At 37.5% G+C, this 22,399-nt stretch overlaps 1 protein-coding gene across 1 annotated transcript in view; it reads right to left on the bottom strand.

Annotated features, from left to right (window-relative positions):
* Positions 1-20,251, bottom strand: part of CDC7 (cell division cycle 7) — a 30,189-nt gene extending 9,938 nt beyond the window's left edge. The window contains exons 1-8 of the mRNA XM_008154714.3: positions 20,183-20,251; positions 19,309-19,486; positions 8,915-8,998; positions 7,112-7,247; positions 2,872-2,965; positions 2,645-2,787; positions 1,309-1,561; positions 596-691 (exon numbers count right to left, since the gene is read on the bottom strand). Coding sequence (XP_008152936.2) covers positions 596-691; positions 1,309-1,561; positions 2,645-2,787; positions 2,872-2,965; positions 7,112-7,247; positions 8,915-8,998; positions 19,309-19,423 — 921 coding nt within the window. The 5' untranslated portion in view covers positions 19,424-19,486; positions 20,183-20,251. The remainder of the gene's footprint in view (positions 1-595; positions 692-1,308; positions 1,562-2,644; positions 2,788-2,871; positions 2,966-7,111; positions 7,248-8,914; positions 8,999-19,308; positions 19,487-20,182) is intronic.
* Positions 20,252-22,399: the final 2,148 nt, after the last annotated feature.

Raw genomic sequence — 22,399 nt, 5'->3', positions numbered from 1 at the left:
TAGATTTTTCTGTTGAATAAACTTATTAAAATTTACTAATTAGTCCTAGTTTGGTAAATAGTTAACTTCTACTTTACTTGAACTTTTCCTGATATATTACAAAAATATAAAAGGTATGTTCTAGTGTCTAACTCCATTTCAGAACTGTAAGCTGCACCGTTACATTGGCTAAAATCAGAGTTTTAATTTGTTGCTCACTCTAGCTAGCTGTGGCAGGATAGCTTAAGTCACTTTAAAACCTTTTAACATTGGTGACAGTTTATAAACTTTACAAACATCTTTATGTTATCAACTGTGTCAGAAATGTGTTAGCTGCTGCAAGCTCACATTCTAGCCAGTGAGAGAAAAGGCCTTAAGGATCCAAATGTTCCTTTAGAGAAAGAACAGTCAGCTAATGAAAAATTCCACCAGAAAAGTTCAGAAAAAAAATGGAAAAAATAAAAGTGCTGACTAGATACTCAAAGCAAGTAATACCTTCTGCCAAAGCAAAATTCTGCTTTTAAAAAGTTCCTGACAATAAACACTAATCTAACCATTCCCTAAATTCTCTTCAATGTACGACTAACTGATTGCACTAATAAGCTACATTACTTACTTTCACTGTAGGGCTCTCATGTGAAATGGAGCTGTGTATATTGAAATTTCTTTCTCCAAAAACAGAGCGCTGGACAGAAAGGCCTACAGAGCCATCCTACAATACCAACAAAAACAAGGAAAATAAGGATTATATCTGTAACACTTTCTGCCAGCTGTACTCTGCCATAGTTTTGAAAGAGTTAAGTGACATGAAACAAAAACAGCTGCATCCAAGTCATTCTCAGGCACCAAAACACTTCTGTGAAAGGAGAAAATAGTCTAGACAGAACTCTTAACACCCATACAATGTTATCATAGTCCACAAATATAAGTAACTAAAAAAATTCAAAAACCACCTGCACGGTTGTTACATTTGGCATTGCAACTAAAATGGAGATAGACACTTCAGAATTTCCCCCTGTAACTAATGCTTTCTTGTAAAAAGGCTAATTAATCTGAACTTTAAAACATGCAGGAAAAATTTATTATTTTCCATTTTTGTTATATAATGTAATTGTAATGACAAAGACACCATAAATCTACCACATAAACTTATTTTAAAATGGGAAAATATTACAAATCTTAGTAAAAATCTAATCAATTGGATATATAACAACTGTAAAAATTATTTTAAATTGCAAGTTATTATTCTAGTACTATATCTCCCTCTGTTGGATGAAGAAATACATTTCTAAAACTGTGTTAGTACTCAAGAAATAAAAGAGGTAGAACCTTTCCATCTTTTCCTTGTTTAATCTGAATCTGCGCATGTGTATAGGGCCTTTTAACAGAAGTTTTTGTGGTAGGCTGCTGATCCAGCTCCCTAGGTGCTGCGGAGCCACTTAATGAAATCTTGTTTCCGGTGATTACATGGACTTTATTTTCTGAACGACTTTCCTGCTGAGCTTCAGACTGGACAAATTTGAGAAGTTCTATTTTCGTATCATGGGTTCCTTGGGCCAAACCAAAGTCTACCAAGGCATACCTAAGAAGCAAAAGCAGGTTTTTAGTTCTCTGTAACAATTAAAGCTTATTAACATCATAACTACAGTCATATAGAAACTGCAATTATTTTGGTGACCAATTAAGAATTTATAACATTCTTGAAAAAAAAGAAAAACAAGTTTTACAGACAAGGTAAGGATTTAATAGGTAACTAGGATTGAAAACTAAGGAAAGATGTATCACACACACACACACCCCCACACAAATCTTTTATCCTCTTTTTCCAATGGCTTGTACTGGCAAGAAAGACAAGGAATGAAGTGTATAAAAACAATCCTTTCTTCTCTAATGGTACCAGAAATGTCATTATAACAAAGAATTTTGTTACTGTTGTTAATCCTCACCCAAGGATATTTTTTCCATTGATTCTTAGAGAGAGTGGAAGGGAGGGAGGGAGAGAAGGAGGGAGGAAGAGGAAAGAGAGAGAGAGAGAGAAACATTCATGTGAGAGAGACACATCAATTGGTTGCCTCCTGCGCATATGCCCCAACCTGCTATATGCCCTTGACTAGGACTGACACTCTAACCGCTGGCAAACAGTGGCCAGGGCAGAAAATAATTTTTAATTAAACAAATTTAAAAGATAAAAGTTACAGTTCTATTCTTCTTACCACACTTAGTATGATCCATGGAATGAAGAGCAACATTTGAGTTTCAATGCCTCTATGTATACATATAATCAGCATAAAATTATACATAAACACAAAACTTAGTGTTGAACAGGAAATGGCTATCATGTGGTCCAATCCCCTCATTTACTAGAAAAGAAAAATGAAGCCCAGAGATAAAAAGAAACGTGTAAGGTCAAAAAGGATGAGACCCTTGCTAAGGTTTTCAGCGGAGTGCCATTTCTACCGAGCCATGGAGCAGCTAATGATGCGCATCGCTTTGCTAATACAAATTCACCTTCTTCACTATACTTCCCTTCTTGGATCATAATGAAAATCTGAAACAGGCAAAATCTGTGCATGGCTGTTGTAGCATGTTCGAAGCTCTAGGAGATAGATCCCATGGCACAAATTCATTCAAGTGTCAATCTTTTCTGGTAACTTCTCATACTTACTTTTTCAGGCGCCTATTATATAAAAAATTGCTGGGCTTAACATCACGGTGAACAATACCAAACTGATGAATGCGTTTCAAAGCTTTGAACAGATTAAACATATATTCCCGTACTTCTTGAAAGGAAAGGGAATTCAAGATATCCTAAAATAAAGTTATAAATAAGGTCATAACATTTTTTTAATTAAACATTTAGTTAATAAAAATTCAAGAAATATTAAAACCTACCAAAAAGGACTCATGCTCCAGATATGGCATAGCAATAACCACATGATCATTTTTCCTAAAGCAGTATTTAACTCCCATGACATTGTCTTGCCCCCTAGTGGAAAAATGCACATTGAACTTTAGAGGAAAGGTCAAATAAACTGAAACTTCATGCCTATTTTTTTAATGCAATTTTAGCAATGCATAAATAATTCGAGAAAACTAAAAACTATCATCATATAGGATAATATACACATTTAACTGACTTGTACAAGATAGTTTAAAAAAAAAACAAAAATAATACCAGTTATGAAGTTACTATAATAATTCAAACATGAGATAATTATAGTTTTAACTGGATGAGTGACAGAATGAAAAGAAAAAGATGAATAAGAATGAATTAACAAGATTAGTAGCAGATAAGATAATAGTAATAAATAAATTTAAAATAGCCAACATTTATTCACTATATGCCAAGCTCTGATCTAAGCACTTCACATCTACTAACAAATTCACTTAATGTTCACAATCCTTTGAGGACGGTCATTTTATTTCCTCCCCCTTTTCTACAGGTAAGGAAACTGAGGCACCGAGAGGTTAAGGAGCTTCCCCATTAAACTAGTATGTCATGGAGCCAGGATTTGATTCCAGGCAGTCTGCTCCTGATCTATGTATGCTCTTAACCACTATGCTACCCTGCATCCCATAAAAGGGTAAAGTTGATTTCCATGGCTTTGAATCTAAGTGAGTAAAACAACATAGATGCCAATAAAATAAAAAAGAAATCAGGAAAAGAAGCTTCAAAACCAAGACCTCATTATGTTGATCAAGATATCGAGATATAGGACTAAATCTTAAGTGAAAGGTCAGTGACAGTTCTTGCAGAGAAGTGACACATGCAGCAGTGGAAATTATTAGAGAAGAAAAAACTACACTTTGGAAAATTCTCAAGTTGGAGGTCAAAATAAGGAGGAAGGGGCAGGAAGTCCAGACAGAAATATCACCCAAGGGAGGAGCTTTGAAGGAAGGGGTGATCAGCATGGACGTCAAAGAGAGTAAGAACAGAGGGAAGGCTTTTAGTTTGGCAAAGAGGAATTAACTGGTAATTTTTCAGAGAGCAAATTAAATGGAGAGGAAGAGGTAAAACAGGATTTAGGGAAGGAAAATAGATGGAATTAGAACACAAAGACAATTTGCCTGAAATATCTGGCAAAGAAAAGAAAAACCAGTGTGGGAAGCTAGAAGGGAAGCAAGATCAGATACTTTTTTAGCATGCACTTTTGAAGTACAGGGAAAGAAAAGAAATTATCTTATTCAAGGAATAAGAATGCATACAATAAAAAAAAAAGAATGTATATCATCATGCCTTAGAGAGGCCATTTCATCCTCTTGTCTTCTATAATAAACAGAAGGATGAAAACAAAGAAATAAGCTTGTTCATTCATTCTATAAATATTTAGTGGGCACTGTTATTTGCTAAACACTATGTCAGACATTAAGGATGCAATGGTGAATTAAAGTTAACACCACTTCTGCCCTCATGGAGTTTATTATCAGATAATAAACAAGGTAACAAATAGTGACAGATGATGAGTTTTTAAAGAGATCAAAAGGAGCTGTGACAATAAGAAATAGAATCTAATTTAATTCAGGGAAGAACTCCTTGAAGTGGTGCCCCTCTTGCTGAGATGAGGAGTCAGCACTGTGAGGGGTCTTGGTGAATGAGCAAACACTATGGGTAGTGGCCCTGAATGAGGTAAGAAAGCTCTTGAGACAAATTTGAGGAACTAAAAAAACTGGAGCACAGTGAGGGAGGTGGGAAGATTGGCATGAGACAATGCTAGATTTTTTTTTTTTTCAAAGTACTCTGGGAAACCACTGAAGGATTTTAAGTGGTTAAAGTAGCAATATCCAATTTATATCACATACATACATATTTTTATATTTTAAAGATCACTCTGGCTGTTTTGCAACCATGGGATTAAAGAGGAAGGAGGACTGAAGTAGTGGTCAAGAAAATAGAAAGATGTTGGATGAGTTTTTAGATATATTTTGGAGGCAAAATGGCCAAGATTTGGTGATGAATGTGGTTCAGAAGAAAAATGGAGACACTGTGGATAAATACTAAGTTTCTGGCTTCAGCAACTGGATAGAGATGGTGGTACCATTCACTGAGATTGGTAGAGGAAAACCAGTTATTGCAATATATTTTTTTTTTTGGTAGGCAAAGATAGATTAAAATTTAGTTTTTGACATATGACGTTTGAGATGTTTATTAGGTACCCAAGTGGAAAATAAATGAATGGGACTATATAAAACTGAAGAGCTTCTGCACAGCAAAAGAAACAGACAACAAAACAGACAGCCAACCAGATGGGACATGATATTTGCAAACAGTAGCTCTGAAAAAAGTTTAATTTCCAAAATATATAAAGAACTCGTAAAACTCAACACCAAACAAATAATCCAATCAAAAAGTGGACAGAGGACCTGAAAATACACCTCTCACAAGAAGACATACAAACAGCCAAAAGATATATGAAAAGATGTTCAACCTCACTGGCAATTAGGGAAATGCAAATTGAAACTACAATGAGACACTACCTTACACCTATTAGAGTGGCCATTATCAACAGGACAAGCAATAACAAGTGTTGGAGAGATTGTGGAAAAGCGGGAACCCTCATTCACTGCTGGTGGGAATGTAAACTGGTACAACCTCTATAGAAAGCAATCTGGCGATTCCTCAAAAAATTAAGAATAGAGCTACCATATGACCCAGCAACCCCACTCCTAGAGATATACCCAAAAAACTTGAAATCATTTATTCACACAGATATATGCACCCCTATGTTCACTGCAACCAAAGTGCCCTGCGATAGAGGACTGGATAAAGATGTGCTACATATACACAATGGAATACTACTCAGCCATAAGAAAGGATGAAATAGCACCATTTGCAACAACATGGATGGACCCTGAGAACACCATGCTAAGTGAAATAAATCAGACAGAAAAAGTTAAGAACCTTATTTCACTCATATGTGGAATATAAAACTGAAACTTATGAACACAAACATCAGTGTGGTGGTTGCCAAAGGGAAGCGGGGAGAGAAGTGAGTCCTTATTGAGGTGACAGGAGAAGATGTGACTTTGGGTGGTGGGCACATGGTGCTATATACAGTTTATAACTTAGAAATCCACACATGAAACCTCTATGTTCATGTTGACTAATGCCACCCCAATAAAATGTAATAAAAAAAGAAAAGAAAATTACAAATAAGCAGGTGGATATATACCAATCTGCAGTTAAGAGGTCTGAGGCTAGACATATACTTAAGGGAATCATTACGATGTATTTAAAGTCATGTGGAAATACATGATCCTAGAGAGTAGGCAGATTCTAGAGAAAGAAAGCCCAGGATCAAACACTGAGGAACTCCACCATTTAGGGGTCAGGTAGAAGAGGAAGAGCTGGCAATGGACATTGAAATGGAAAGGCCAAATAAAGCAGGAAGAAAAAAAGAAGTATGTAGCAGTATAGAAGTCAGAAGACAGGTTCAAATCAAGTATGTTAAACGCTGCCTAGAGTGCATGTGAACAGAAACAGGAATTGGCAAAATGAAGTCATGGGTGACTCATCTAAAGGAGTTTCAATTTAGCATAGAGAAGAGCAGCCACACTTTAAGTGTAGCGAATGGGGGTGTGGAAGTGAAAATAGCACATGTAGATTAATTTTGGGGAAGTCTGACTGTGAAGGGTAGCAAAGAAATGATGGAGCATCTAGAAGTGAGATGGCAGTACCGGGGGGATAAGAGATACTATATCATGTCCATATGTTGATAAGAATAACCTAGCATAGAGAGAGAGACAAATGAGAGAGACATGCCAGGTAGTTCTGTTGCTCAAAATAAAATATGAGATGAGGCTGTCTATAGCAGGGGAGATGTGAAATATAAGTTCCCCACATTATAAAAAATATCTAGACCATGGATGCCAAGCTTTATGATTTGGCAAGAAGATGAGAAAAATGTGGTAAAAGAACTGGAAGTCAAGCTTATCTCAGGGAAATCCACTGCAAAAATTAGTATAAATTTAACTAACCATTCCAAGGTTAGAGGAAAAAAAGTACTAGCAAATTGCAAACACCTGACTGAAGAATATGTTTAATTAATGGACAATCTCACTATCCCCATTACACAGCTACTTAGAAATCTTAAAAATTTATACAGCCAGTTCAATTAAAATTTAAACTGCCTACCCAGCCACTGTTAGGCACTGGAGTTCAGCTGCAATTCTTATAGGATGACTTGTTGGAATTAAGTGTTTTAGAGCAATTTTCTCTTCAGGTCCTACTTGTAACTGTGCTGTGGCCAAATAAACAGAGCTGAAAGTGCCTGTAAAACAATTTATTAGATTTTTCAATATTTGGTTTTTAAAAATGTTAATAAAACAATGTTAAAATTGATCACAAAACTATTTAGAATTATCATACTCGTTAATATTTTAATAACAATGAACACAAAGAGCAGACACATCTGTGAACACAACTTATTTTCAATTTTTAATAAATTCTTAACTGTACTCAGTTTTTTAGGGGATACTATATTAATTTTTAGGGGACACTATAGTAAATCTGTTTGACTGGATTAGCATAATGCCATAATCCATTCTAATAAGTATTTTTCTATAATATTGTCATTTTAAACTACTTTCTTAAGACTTGGATACTGGTCTGTTAGAAGTAGAAATTATAATAGTGTTAGGGGGAAAAAAACACACAAAAACACCTGGGCTTTTAAATTTAGCATTAAACTAAAGAGAGAAAAAAATTGGTGGCCAATTAAACTTGAGAAATACTGAGTTAAAACAAACTGATAGATTTTTTTACTAAAATATTTTCCAGAGCTGTTAATGTGCTCATCATGAACAATCAAAAGGAAACTATACACACTACATTTCTCAAACTTATTTAGTAGAAACAGCTATCAATCTGTAAGGACACTGTTATTTTCCAGAACAAAGTTTTTGCACACTAAGCCAGTGTTCAAAAAAGACAAGGAAAAAGATGTGAAGATCTCACATCCCAAATCATCTCATCTCATCTTCTAATTTCTCTGCCCCCACTGACCCAGACTTTTCTCTTCTGACATTTTTCCTTGTGAAAAGCAAGCAAGGAATTATATGGAAGATTTTTAATATTTAGGGATTTCTCTACATAATCACCAAAAAACTCCATTATCTTTTTATCCTCTCATTTCCTTCACATCTGTCTGCCAAATTCACCGTTCATTAAATCAAAATGATTGTCAGCTTTTCCTTTTTTAAATTTTTTATTTAATCCTCACCTGAAGATATGGTTTTCATTGATTCTAGAGAGAGGAAGAGAGAGGGAGAGAGCAAGAGAGAGAAACATCGATCCGTTGCCTCCTGTACCAGATACATGCACCGACTAGGGATCAAACCCACAACCTGGGTATATGCTCTGACCAGAAACTTGAACTCGAGACCCTTCAGTGCATGGGATGATGCTCCAACCAACTAAGCCACATTGGCCAGGGCAACTGTCAGTCTTTCAATGATATTTATGTTAATACTGACCATCCTATAAATATTGTATCACTTTATTTTCATCATTTTGCCATCTAATTTTCATATATATTTCAATGTACAATTCTACCTAACTGCAATTAAGAAAGAGGACAAAGATTTGGCTTTTTGTATCAAATCTCTCCATCTGAATATTAAATTTTTCACTTTTAGTAATTATAATTAATAATATATTAATATAGCAATATTTTTAATAGCATAAAAGTTTTATAAAGATTAAAATAGGGCTGTTCATTTTACTATGAATACTTATTTATACTGTCATTCTTTCAAAGGAAAAAAAAGAAAAGCTGCTACCATTATATTACTACTAATAACATAGTAATATAAACATGGTCTTAATATTTTTTAAAGGAGTATGTTTTTCAATAAGAAATAATAATGAACATCAAGATTAAACAAGGAAAACAGGAGAGGAGAAAAAACTTAAAAAGATAAGTATATCCCAAATTACCTTCTCCAATTTTGTCCTTTATCTTAAACACATTACGGAGCTGTGGTACAGCTTCATAAAGCTTCTCAATATCTTTTTTAACACCTATCAAGGAAAAAAAACAATTTATAGTTAAGATTATTAATGAGAGTATATTTTACACTTTCTTTTTTGTTTTTCAAAATATGTTTTTATTATTTTCAGAAAGGACGGGAGAGGGAGAGAGAGAGAGAGAGAGAGAGAGAGAAACATCAATGATGAGAATCATCAATCAGCTGCCTCCTGCACATCCACTACTGGGGATTGAGCCCACAACCTGGGCATGTGCCCTGACCAAGAATCGAGCTGTGACCTCCTGGTTCACGGTCAACACTCAACCACTGAGTCATACCAACTGGGCATACACTTTCTTAAGTTAAAAAACTCAAAATTCTAAAACATGAATTAAGTTACAAGTATATAGGTATACTAAGCCTTAAAAACCGTAAGAATAATTAAAACCCCATCCAGTTGTTGTAAATCACATACAACTCCATCAAGTTGTTGTCGTTCACATACATCTCTTGAACTAACAGACAAAATTGATAAGCCCCAAAATCACACACACAGAATTTCTACTATTCTGGAATTACTACATACTAACAGATACACTGTCTCTGCGTACAGTACAACACAATGAAGAAGCTAAATTTAAAAAATAACAATTTTTTCTATGATCACTAGATGGCATGACAAGGATACAATGCAATCTTCTTGGAAACTACTTCCTTCCCCCAAAGACACAAAATCTTACAGACTTGGGAAAGTTTTGTGTATTGTATATTCACAGTATTGTCTCAGAGAGAAAGTCTACTAAGGCTCTGAGGAATGTTAAAAACTATTTTTTTTAAATTATCCCCTTAACAACGGTATCCTCTATCCTTTACAGCAAAAAAATTGTTACTTTTTAATAAATGCAAGTCCTTTACAAAAATATACATGGTTAAAATAAGAGAAGCTATAATACAAAATGAGATAAACTACTGGATACAAAAGAGAACTACATACTTTAGTCATCAGATTTTATTCCAATATCTAGGCTAACCATCAGCTACTTTTTAAGTTATCATATTACGCCACAAAATCTAACAGTTTAAGACATTTCAAAGCACTTTCGCATGTATTATCTTTTCAGATCTTCACAATAGCACTGTGATATTGGCAGAACAGAAATTATTTACTACCCTGACTTTTCAGATAAAGAAATCCTATTCAGGGAAGTTAAATCATATGCCCAATTTCACAGAGGTATTGCTCATAAGTCTCTAGACTTATTCATTTAACAAACACTGTGTTTTAACAAATGCTCAGCAATGGCTATATTTTTAAAAATGAACAAATTTGGTGCAGTTCGTTCTCTAAGAGCGTAATCTAGTGGAAGAGACAGATATTAAAAGCTCAAACTCAATACAAGATGATAACTATAATAACAGAGGAATGCATATATTACTAAGTAGAAGGGGGGAAAGGAAATGAATACTTCAGGAAGCTTAAGCTATATTTTGAATTACTTACGAAGTAGCAAAAGTGGAAGAAGGTGTTTTAGGAAGAAGGAACTTTGTATGCAAAGATGTGGAAAAGGAAAAAGACATAAATTATTAAGGGGGGAAGAGTAGGGTGGGGAGATAATTAAATTAAATGTGGCCCAAGAAATCAAAAACATGATACATCACATAAACAAATTGAGAGATAAAAATCACAGTCATATCAATTGATGCAGAAAAAGCATTTGACAAAATCCAACACCCTTTCTTGACAAAAACTCTCAGCAAGGTGGAAATAGAAGGATCATACCTCAACATAATAAAAGCCATATATGACAAACTCACAGCTAACATCATACTCAATGGGCAAAAACTAAAACCATTTCCCCTAAGAACAGGAACAAGACAGGGATGCCCACTCTCACCACTCCTGTTCAACATAGTGCTGGAAGTACTAGCCATTGCGATCAGACAAGAAGAAGAAATAAAAGGCATCCAAATTGGAAAAGAAGAAGTGAAACTGTCCTTATTTGCAGATGACATGATACTGTACATAGAAAACCGTAAAGACTCAATCAAAAAATTATTAGACTTAATAAATGAATTCAGCAAGGATACAAAATTAACGCCAAGAAATCTATGGCATTTCTATACACCAATAATGAACTTACAGAAAGAGAGACAAAAAAACAATCCCATTTACCATCCCACCAAAAAAATTAAGATACCTAGGAATAAACTTAACTAAGGAGGTAAAAGACCTATACGCGGAAAACTACACAACACTGAAAAAAGAGATAGAGGAAAACATAAACAGATGGAAGAACATAACATGTTCATGGATTGGTAGAATCAACATCATCAAAATGTCCATACTACCCAAAGCAATCTATAAATTCAATGCACTCCCCATTAAAATACCAACGGCATATTTCACAGACCTAGAAAGAACTTTCCAAAAATTCATCTGGAATAAAAAAAGACCCCGAATAGCGATAGCAATCCTGAGAAAAAAAGAACAAAGTAGGTGGGATCTCAATAACAGATATCAAGCTGTATTACAAAGCCACTGTTCTCAAAACTGCCTGGTACTGGCACAAGAACAGACATATAGATCAATGGAATTGAATAGAGAACCCAGAAATCGACCCAAATCACTATGCTCAATCAATATTTGACAAAGGAGGCAAGAACATACAATGGAGTCAAGAGAGTCTCTTCAATAAATGGTGTTGGGAAAATTGGACAGATACATGCAAAAAAAATAAAAATGAAACTAGACCACCAACTTACACCATACACAAAAATAAACTCAAAATGGATCAAGAACTTAAATATATGACGAGAAACCATAAAAATACTAGAGGAATCCACAGGCAGAAAAATCTCTGACATGTGCCGAAGCAATTTCTTCACTGATACTGCTCCTAGGACAATGGAAACTAAAGAGAAAATAAACAAATGGGACTACATCAAAATAAAAAGCTTTTGCACAGCAAAGGAGACCATCAATAAAACAACAAGAAAGCCCACTGCATGAGAGAACATATTTGCCAATGATATCACCGATAAGGGTTTAATCTCCAACATTTACAGGGAACTTATGCAGATTAACAAAAAGAAGATAAACAACCCAATCAAAAAATGGGCAACTGATCTAAATAGACACTTTTCAAAAGAAGACAGAAAGAAGGCCAAGAGACATATGAAAACCTGCTCAAAGTCACTAATCATCAGAGAGATGCAAATCAAAACAACAATGAGGTACCATCTCACACCTGTCAGAAGGGCTATTATCAACAAATCAACAAATGACAAGTGCTGGCGAGGATGCGGAGAAAAAGGAACCCTCGCACACTGCTTGCTGGAGGGAATGCATACTGGTGCAGCCACTGTGGAGAACAGTATGGAGTTTCCTCAAAAAACTAAAAATGGAACTCCCATTTGACCCAGTGATCCCACTTCTAGGACTATATCCCAAGAAACTAGAAACACGAATCAGAAAGGATATATGCACCCCTATGTTCATAGCAGCACAATTCACCATAGCTAAGATTTGGAAACAGCCTTAATGCCCATCAGCAGATGAGTGGATTAAAAAACTGTGGTACATCTACACAATGGAATACTATGCTGCATTAAAAAAGAAGGAGCTCTTACCATTTGCAACAACCTGGATGGAGATGGAGACCATTATGCTAAGTGAAATAAGCCAGGCAAAGAAAGATAAATATCACATGATCTCACTCATTTGTGGAATATAATGAACATAAACTGATGAACAAAAATAGATCTAGAGACAGAGAAACATCAATCAGAACGTCAAACCTCAGGGAAGGTAGGGGATGGTGGGAGTAAGGGGGAGAGATCAACCAAAGGACTTATATGCATGCAATAAGCCCAATCAATGGACACAGACAACAGGGGGTTGGGGGCATGAATGGGAGGTGGGGGGTAATGAGGGAATAAGGACACATATGTAATACCTTAATCAATAAAGAAATGAAAAAAAAAAAAAAAAATGTGGCCCAAGAAGGGAAAGGCAGAGAATGCAAATGAAAGCCATACAGTTTTTAAGGGGGAAACTGACAAGTGAGTAATTTGAAGGGGAGGAAGAATAAGAGCTGGAGAATAAATAAGAGGTTAGTTCAGTATTCTTACCCCATTTAAGGATATAGAAAAACTTCCTTAAATTACCCTCACCTTCTCATCTACTTCATATGTGCACTGGAGAAGCTTCACAGTTCAATACAAGAGGCAATAATTAAGAGCACCAGTTTTGGAGATGGGAGGTCTAAGTTAAAACCCTGGCCCCACTATTTACCCGCTGGTATGACCTTCCTTGAGCACACAGCTTTCTCTGAGCCTTCGTTTCCCAAAAGGGGAGACTAACAGTACCCCTGCCACTGAGATACTGTGAGGATTAAATAAAAGAGCATACATAATGTAAGAGAAGCTGTTAACACAATGCCTGGCACACAGTGAATAAATGATAGTGGTAATTCTTATGTGTAGTTGTTATTAACATGACTTCTTTAGGGCTTTTGCTCTTATTTTATTCCTTCTGCTTGAAATCCTCTTCCCTTCTAACTTCATGCGGCTGGCTCAATGGTCAGTCTCCTCGGATATCTATTAGCACCCCTCCCATTATTCACACCATCCTGTTTACTGTCTTTGGAATACTTATCTACTGTAAAATTACCCTGTTTATTATACCCTGTTTGCTGTCTGCCTCCTACCACTAGAATATAAGTTCCACCAATACAAGTTCCCTGTCTGTATAATTCATCACAGCACTCTCAGCTCTTAGTACAGTGCCTGGCATGGTTGTTCAATGAATGAATGATTACCATCATTAGGGCCATTCAGAGGTAGCTGTAAAAACAAAACAAAACAAAACAAAAAAGTTTAGAAGTTACACAAGAATGAAACCAAAGACAGAAGCAGCTACCTCACCACCAGCTACCACTTCACTCTAGAAACCAAAAACAAGGCCCAGGTGGGAAGAAGAGGCTTTGTAAGTCTTGTTTGCCACAGTCCATGAGAATCTTTCCTGATGAGTATCAATTCCAACCAGCTTCAAATTCCTGTCACAGGAAAGGCACCATGTGCCTTTCAACTTGATAGTGTATTTCTTTGATTCTAAGACTTATTTTAACAACTTTGAAATTAGGATGCAACCTACAATTGTCAGCTAGCATCAAAACTAACAAAATAGGTGTCAGTGACTTGAAGAAAATCCAAGAAACCATAGAGAAGCATTCACATTTAACCCTTAAGTGCCAAATGGAGGCAGGGAGGAGCAGCAGAGGAGAAGAAGAAGAAAGCAAATGTAGGCAAGCTCCAAATAATTGGGCTCCTCTTAAGGGCCCATTAACAATGGCTTTTAAACAAACAAACAAACAAACAAACAAAAAGGATTCATCAAAAAGAAATTCTACATTAGTGATGTATAGAGAATATGGTGAGGGGGAAAACAGGGCATTCAATAACTCTATGTACAAAAAGTGACTCATGCCCTAACCGGTTTGGCTCAGTGGATAGAGCATCGGCCTATGGACTGAAAGGTCCCAGGTTCGATTCTGGTCAAGGGCATGTACCTTGGTTGTGGGCATATCCCCAGTGGGGGGGGGGGGGGGTGTGCAGGAGGCAGCTAATTGATGTTTCTCTCTCATCAATGTTTCTAACTCTCTATCCCTCTCCCTTCCTCTCTGTAAAAAATCAATAAAATATATTTTTAAAAATTACATGTCAAAAAAAAAAAAGTGACTCACAAGAGACAGATCTGAAAAGTTTATTTTCCTGCCCGACTGGTGTGGCTCAGTGGTTGAGCACAGACCCATGAACCAGGAAGTCATGGCTCGATTCCCCGTCAGGGCATATGCCCAGGTTGTGGGCTCAATCCCCAGGGGGGGGGGGGGGGGGGGCATGCAGGAGGCAACGGATCAATGATTGTCTCAGCATTAATGTTTCTCTCTCTCTCTCTCTCCCTCTCCTTCCTCTCTGATATCAATCACAATATACTGAAAAGTTTATTTTCCTTTTTAAATACATATCAGAGATATAAAATTATTTGTCTAATTAGGTCTGAAAAAACTCTCTAAGTATAAAAGAAAATATTCTAGGTTATAAGAAAGTGTTGTGTCATAGTATAAATGGCAGCATTTGAGTAGTACATAAAATCTTACACTCAACAATGTTTAGATATGATGAAATATTTTAGGAACCTTGTTTGTATTATTTTTATTATTAAATGTACTGAAGTGTTTTTGTGCATGTTTTGTTATTGTGTACATGATTAATTATACCAAAAGCTTTGTAGTAAAATAACAGAGTTGCTACTATCCACTAGGTAGTTTCCTGTGGCTATTCACACATTTAAATTAATTTAAATAAAATTAAAAATTAATTTCCTCAGTTATACTAGCCACATGTGACAACACAGAAACACTTCCGTTATCACAGAAAGTCCTATTGGACAGTGCTGATAGAGAAGCAAGCCTGGAATCTAAAGATCTGGATTTAACTCCTATCATTAAACCACACAGTGCTCAATTCTTAACCTGTAAAACAAAGGCTTTGGATTAGATGAACTTTACTTTCCAGCTATTGTAGTCTATGGCTTCCCATTAGTTCATTTTGGAATTTCCCTTTGCATAAGCATGAGCTGGCAATAAGTAGTAGAGATGCTGGTCAACTGATAGAAATCACCAGGAAGAAAATCCTATCTAATAAAGACAGGATATGTAAATTGACCGTCACTCTGCAACAAAGATGGTGTGCCCACGGCCAATAAGGAGGGAATATGCAAATTGATGCGAGAAAAATGATGGCGGCCGGGACACCCTGCCCCGGCCTCTCCAGGCCTCTGGACAGTGCGTGCGCACAGGCGTGGAGCAGCCGGGGCGGGATGCCTGCTATGCGGGGGGGGGGGTGGGGGGAGCTACAGGAGGATGGCAGGGCCAGAGCGAAGGCAGAAGGTGACTCCAGCCGGAGTGAAGGCGGAAGGTGGCGGCCAGAGTGAAGGCCCAGGTGCCGGAGGGAAGCCAGTGCCGGCAGCCAGGGGAAGGAAGGCCTATTCTTGCACGAATCTTCATGCATCAGGCCTCTAGTAGATGTAGTAAGAAAACACTGTAATGCACAAGCCATGTGAATGACTATGTAAGCTTAATGTACTTCCATACCACTACTCCCTATGAACTTACCTACCATTACAAAACTCTAAATATGTTTATATTAAGATTTCCTGTCACAACAGAACAAATTTGACATTTTCAAACATTAGTAAAACTTCCTGACAAACCAAAGTGAATGCAAAATCCTCAAATTCTGAAGGGGATGAGAGCAGGCAGCAGAAGGGAAGATTCATCTCACACTAGAAAACACTAGTAAAGGCAGAGACCTTGTTATATATAATTACATATTTACTTTGAGGATTGGGGGAAGAACCTGAAAAGTCCACAAGCTAAAAAAGTTATTTAAATGTCCATATTTTATAAGGAAGATCTCTGCTTGTTTTTTCCGCCTCATAATATATCCAAGTTGGCTTTAATACAACAACAACCTCCTTAACAGTGCTCCCTGCTTTCACCCTTGTTGGCCTATACTTGCTCCACATAAAACCCAGAGAACTACCTCCTCTCATACTTCACTTGCATCACCCTCCCACTTCCAGTCAAAATAACCTCCTTACTATTCCTAAAAACTAGGCACACTCCCATCTGAGGGTCTTCCAGTTTGCTGTTTCCTCTGCCAGGAATGCTCTTGGATTATGACAAAGTTTCTTACCTAAATTGCCTTTTACTTCTTTTCTATCCTCCAATGCATCTAATACACTGCTACTAAAATAATCTTACAATGCCACTTTCATCCAGTTTCTTGGATGCTGTCCCTCTTCTTTTTCATTCTGTTGCAATTACGTTTTTCATGGTCCAGCTTTCCCTTGTGTCATTGGACACATAATACAGTAATGCAATTATTGTATTATTTTTCTTGTAGTTTAGCACTCTGTATTTTGCCTCTTCAATTATACTATGAGCTCCTTGAAGGCAGTATCTCGTACAGCTCCGAATATAGGGTGTACATTGAGTCATGAGACAGTTAAGTGCGTGGAACCCATCAGCTTTACTTTCCTTACTGAAATTATATATTTGATATAACCTTAGCTTTTATTCAGGGTCATAAAAAAAGAACCATATGAAAAACATTTCAACATGTCCTATAAATTACCAAAGGCACTGTTTATAATGTTCAATGTTCTGTTACATAAAAGCCACAAAACTTTAAAAATTTAGAATAAAATTCGCCCTACTCTTTATTTCCCAGATTTCCAGAAGAATATTAAAGGAGTAGCTTTCACCTGAACATAATGCTAGAACCCAGTAGTTTAAAATTCTGCTCATATTTTTTACATCCATTCTGCCTAATGTATACCATATATTATGTCATACATTCTTAAAAAAGGTAAGCCCAACCAGCGCAGCTCAGTGGTTGAGCATCAACCTATGAACCAAGAGGTCACAGTTCGATTCCTGGTCAGGGCACATGCCCAGGTTGTGGGCTCGATTCCCAGTGGGGGACATGCAGGAGGTAGCTGATCAATGATTCTCCCTCATCATTAATGTTTCTACCTCTCTATCCCTCTCCCTTCCTCTCTGAAATAAATTTAAAAAATCTTTAAAAAAAAGTAAAATATGCCCTAGCCAGTTTTGCTCAGCAGATAGAGCTTCAGAATGCAGACCGAAGGGTCCCAGGTTTGATTCCGGTCAAGGGCACGTACCTCGGTTGCAGGCTCCTCCCTGGCCAGGGCACATGCAGGAGGCAACCAATCGATGTGTCTCTCTCACATCGGTTTTTTTCTCTGTCTTTCCCTCTCTCTTCTACTCTCCCTAAAAATCAATGGAAAAATATCCTCGGGTGAGGATTAACAACAACAACAAAAAGTAAAATAAAGTTGTGTGACTGGATATGAGAAGCAAATATAAAGCCTAAGTTGAAGACAACTCTGAAGTTTTAAACATAAATATATGGAATAATAGTGGCTTTTATCACCAAAAACAGGGACATCAGGAAGGGTACAAATTTTGACAGGGGAGTTCAGTTTTGGTCAGAAATTAACAGCATGTAATGTCAGCCCTGGCAGGTGGCTCAGTTGATTAGAGTGTCCTCCCAATATGCCCAGGTTGCAGGTTCTATCTCTAGTCAGGGCACATAAAAGAAGCAACCAATGAATGCACAACCGAAAGAACAAATCAATATTTCTCTGTCAAAATCAATCAATCAATAAAATATTTTTTAATTGCCCTATTTCAAATTTCTTATTTTGTTTTGTTTTTTTAAAGCATGTGATGGCCCTATCTGGTTTGGGTCAGTGAATAGAGTGTCAGCCTGTGAAGTGAAGGGTACCAGGTTCGATTCCAGTCAAGGGCACATGCCCGGGTTGCGGGCTCAATCCCTAGTAGGGGGCATGCAGGTGGCAGCCAATCAACGATTCTCTCTCACCATTAATGTTTCCCTTTTTTTCTTTTTTAATATTTTCCCCCCATTGATGTTTCTATCTCTCGCTCCCTCGCCTTTCCTCTCTGAAATCAATAAAAAAAATATATATATATTTTTAAAAAGCATGTGATGACACTTTTCTAGGATGGGGTTAAAGTCTACTTTGTAGTGTATAAGTATATATCTTGGATGAATAGTCAAAACTAGTATCTTTTGGACAAGTACTAAATTGCTTAAGACAAAGATGGAAAAGAAGGTTTAGCTACCTTTTAGGGGAAAAAATACAATCAACTGGTACTCCTCTATTTAGCAAATATTTACTAAATGTCTACTATGTCACAAGCACTGTGCTAGAGCAGGAATGAAGGTGTACATTTGTACAAGATCAGAAATTGTTAGACCCCTCTCCTCACTTCAAGGTCTGGCTTAGGGTCAAATAACGTTTCATGATGTACACTGAGATACAGTGCTTTATTTCTGCTACAAACATTTCACTTATTTTTATCACTGAATACTGCTTTTGAATATTTAACTGAAAATCCCTCCCCTGTCAATTTTGAAATCCAAGTTTAATGTAATATGGTGAGTAGACATAAGAACACAGGCCTAGGAGAAGAGAACTTCTAGTTTGGGCATCAACAAACTTTATGTTCTTAGACAGTCACTAATATTTAGAAGCAACTTCATCTGTAAAATGACACTGATGGACTACAATCTCCTTCTAAAATGCAATTCAGTCCTAAATCTAGATCTTAGAAAACTTTACTGACGTGTAAAAAAATGTTTTTATTTATACATATAACTCACTTTAAGATTCAAGAAGTTGTGCGTGTGTTTTCAAATATTTGAAATTACAGAACGGTTGCCTGTACATCTTTAAAATTACACACATACCTGATAGTTTAAAATTCTGCTCGTAGTTTTTTAAAGAGCCATCCACCTGGAACCGGTCACACAGGGGAGAAAAAGCCATAGGTTCGTCCACCTGAATCCCCAAAGACGCCTCCATCACAAAACAGCTGGGATGAAAAATGCCAGCTAAGGGGTCATGTCCACAGAGGGAGCCAAGCAGCTGTGAAAATTGGGATGCCAGAGAAGACAGACGTTTACATCACTCACTGAACCAAGCACTGAAAAATGACAAAGGGACAAACATGTAAAAAACGAATCATGTGTTAACATCCCCGAAGGAAGAAAACCGTGGGCCGTTTGTAAGGTTCCGTTTGCTTCCCTTTCCCTTTCCAGAAATATCGGCAGGGGGCCCGAGGGACGTTTCTAGTCGGGAGCGCCTCCGGGAGGTGGGCTCGCTGAGGGTGCCGGCCAGGACCCCCCTGGCCCGGCTCCGGGACCCCGGCGCCCAGGGCGTGGGGGAGGCTCTCGTGGGGGGAGCGGTTTGCCCGAAGAGGACGAGAGGAAATCGTTCGACCACAGAAAGGGCGTGCCAGGAAGCTGGGCCAAGGCCCCAAGCAAGCTGGTGGAGAACTGATACCACCCCGGGCACGAGCGCCTGAAGGAGCGAGGGGAAGGGAATGAATGGATCCCTCTGGGAGCGCGGACCGCGAGCTCAGCGGGGAAGGACCGTCCTCCCTCTGACCCGACGCCGCACGGGATGCTTGGTGCGCAGGCGCACGACTTCCCGCCGCGGGCCAGCGGGATCCCAGGGCGGGTCGGGGAGTACTGCTGCTGCGACCGGACTGAAGTCACGACCCGAAACTCGTTTCTAATCCTTCACAATCCCGCGCCATGGCGCAAACCGTTGGAAACTCACAGTTGAAGGGAATACGACTTCGGTGGCTCCCCAGATGCCTGGGTCGCCGGCTCCCAAAGCGCACCTCCTAGCGACTCTGCCAGACGCGCCTGCGCAGCACTTCCCGCCTCGGCGCTTCTAGGCGCTCCTAGTTGCGCATGCGCAATGCAAAGCCCTGCGCGCCGCGGATCCTGCTCCTGGGCGCTTGCGCGAAGGGGCTGGGTTACTTCCCCAGGCAGTGGCTGGCTTTGGGCGGTTACAGAAATAAAACCCGGGAATAATCCTTTAATAAAAAAGTAGAGTGAACCATAAAGATACGTATCCTACACAATTTTCAGGGAGGAAGATAATTCAGGGGCAGAAAAATCTCAGATTCTGGAGTGCTAATATATTAAGGTGACCAGACATCCCGCTTTTGGCGGGACAGTCCCGATTTTTAACTATTTGTCCCACGTCCCGCAGCGTTTTAAAAAAGTCCCGATTTTTGGAAAGAATGCACAACAAGCTAGGGAACAGCAGGAGAACGGGAAGGGAATATACGGTTTTCGGCGGCCATGTGGCTATTTAGCCAGGATATGAGTTTTATATTATTTTTGTTAATTTTATAATGTTAAACTTTAATAATAACAAATAATTGTTGAGAACTGATTATCGAGAACTGCTTATCAAAGTTCGCATTGTTGATCAGTTGTTAGAATTCGACCACCATTGTTTGGACTTAATGAACAATGGCATTTTTTGGGATTGGCCACGACGAAAACATTTTGTAACTGTCTCTCAGACGATACACATCGTACTGCATGCTAGTAAGCTAGTTAAACAAGTGATGTCATTACAAATCAGCTATTCAGATAATTTAGGTAAGTAATTTATTTATTTCATAAATACATAAATTTTCTTGAATTTAGCAGACAGTACTCATATTATTTATATTTTATAGTGGCGGCAAAAAGTCTAGCGCCGGCCTTGAAAGTGACACTTATGACTTACGTTACGGCAAATTCAGAGGAAAAATAATACAAGTTAGTATTGTTATTATTTAGAAAGAAATATAGGATTAAAATTAAAATAATTTTTAAAGTATAGTTACTTTATAACAATCAAATTAATTTAATTTATAAACTAACAATAAAATATGTTCATGTAATTATGTACCTACTTACTGTGTTTTTAAGCAATATGTATATAATAATTTATAATATAATTTTAAATTATTTTTTTTAGATTTTTAACATAATGAGTAAGAAAAGAGGATGCAAATTCAACGATGATCTAAGAAGTGAATTTCCTTTTATTAAAAAAACCAAAAGCGATTACAATAGAGACCAAATTTTTAATCAAGAACACACACACACCCCCCCCCCCCCCCCGCTCCCCGTCAATGGTGTCCCGCTTTACCAATGTTAAAATCTGGTCACCTTATAATATATCCCAATTTATTGTGGTCACACAAGACATTGGGCACTACATACAAGACTCATTTTGACTCCCTACTTTTCTTTTTGTTGACTAACCTACTCCGTTAAAAAACAAACAACAACAACAAAAAAGACACACACAAAAAGTGCAACTGCTGGTTAGTTATGGTTGTATTCGCAGAAAACAGCCCAGTGGCATTCAGTCAGTGCATTTATTGAGCCTATGGACGAATAAGGGCCACTTGCTAGCCTGTAGAAGCCCTTCATAGCAGCCTTGCAAACTCAGAGACCTAACGTAACCACAAAAGAGGGTCTGAAATGAAAACTTTTTAAATTAAAATCAGTTTATGGCAGGTAGTCTTGTCTTAGGCCAGTATCTTCCCTGGCAAAGGTCAGTTTTTACCTTAACTGAGCCTGTCTGTTGTCTTTTTGCATCAATGATAACATACTTGGAATGTCAAAGTAATTTTTATTTTTCCTGATCCCTTAAAGCACAGGCATTACTCTGCAGATACCACAAATCCCCTCATTGTCACTGAGTTAATTGTTGACTGTTAACTATCCTGCACCCATCTAAGTAAAAGAAGTATCTGTCTATCATTTTACTTTTTATCCAATCTCAGAGGCTTTCCGGCTTTGCTTTCTCCCTATGGATTTCACATAACCCACTTGTGTTATCTCTTTTGATTGTAATGTATAAAATAAGGTGCAAAACTGCCATTCTCCAGAGCATTGTCTCAATCCGTTGAGATTTTGCTTCCTGGCAATTGTCAACAGTTTTAGCTCAAATAAACTCACAAAAATTAGTCACATGTTTGAA

The sequence above is a fragment of the Eptesicus fuscus genome, chromosome 9 (assembly GCF_027574615.1).
Source record: "Eptesicus fuscus isolate TK198812 chromosome 9, DD_ASM_mEF_20220401, whole genome shotgun sequence".
NCBI classification, from domain to species: domain Eukaryota; kingdom Metazoa; phylum Chordata; class Mammalia; order Chiroptera; family Vespertilionidae; genus Eptesicus; species Eptesicus fuscus.
Note: the sequence above shows the minus strand (reverse complement) of the source record. Positions and strands in the feature narration are given on the sequence as shown.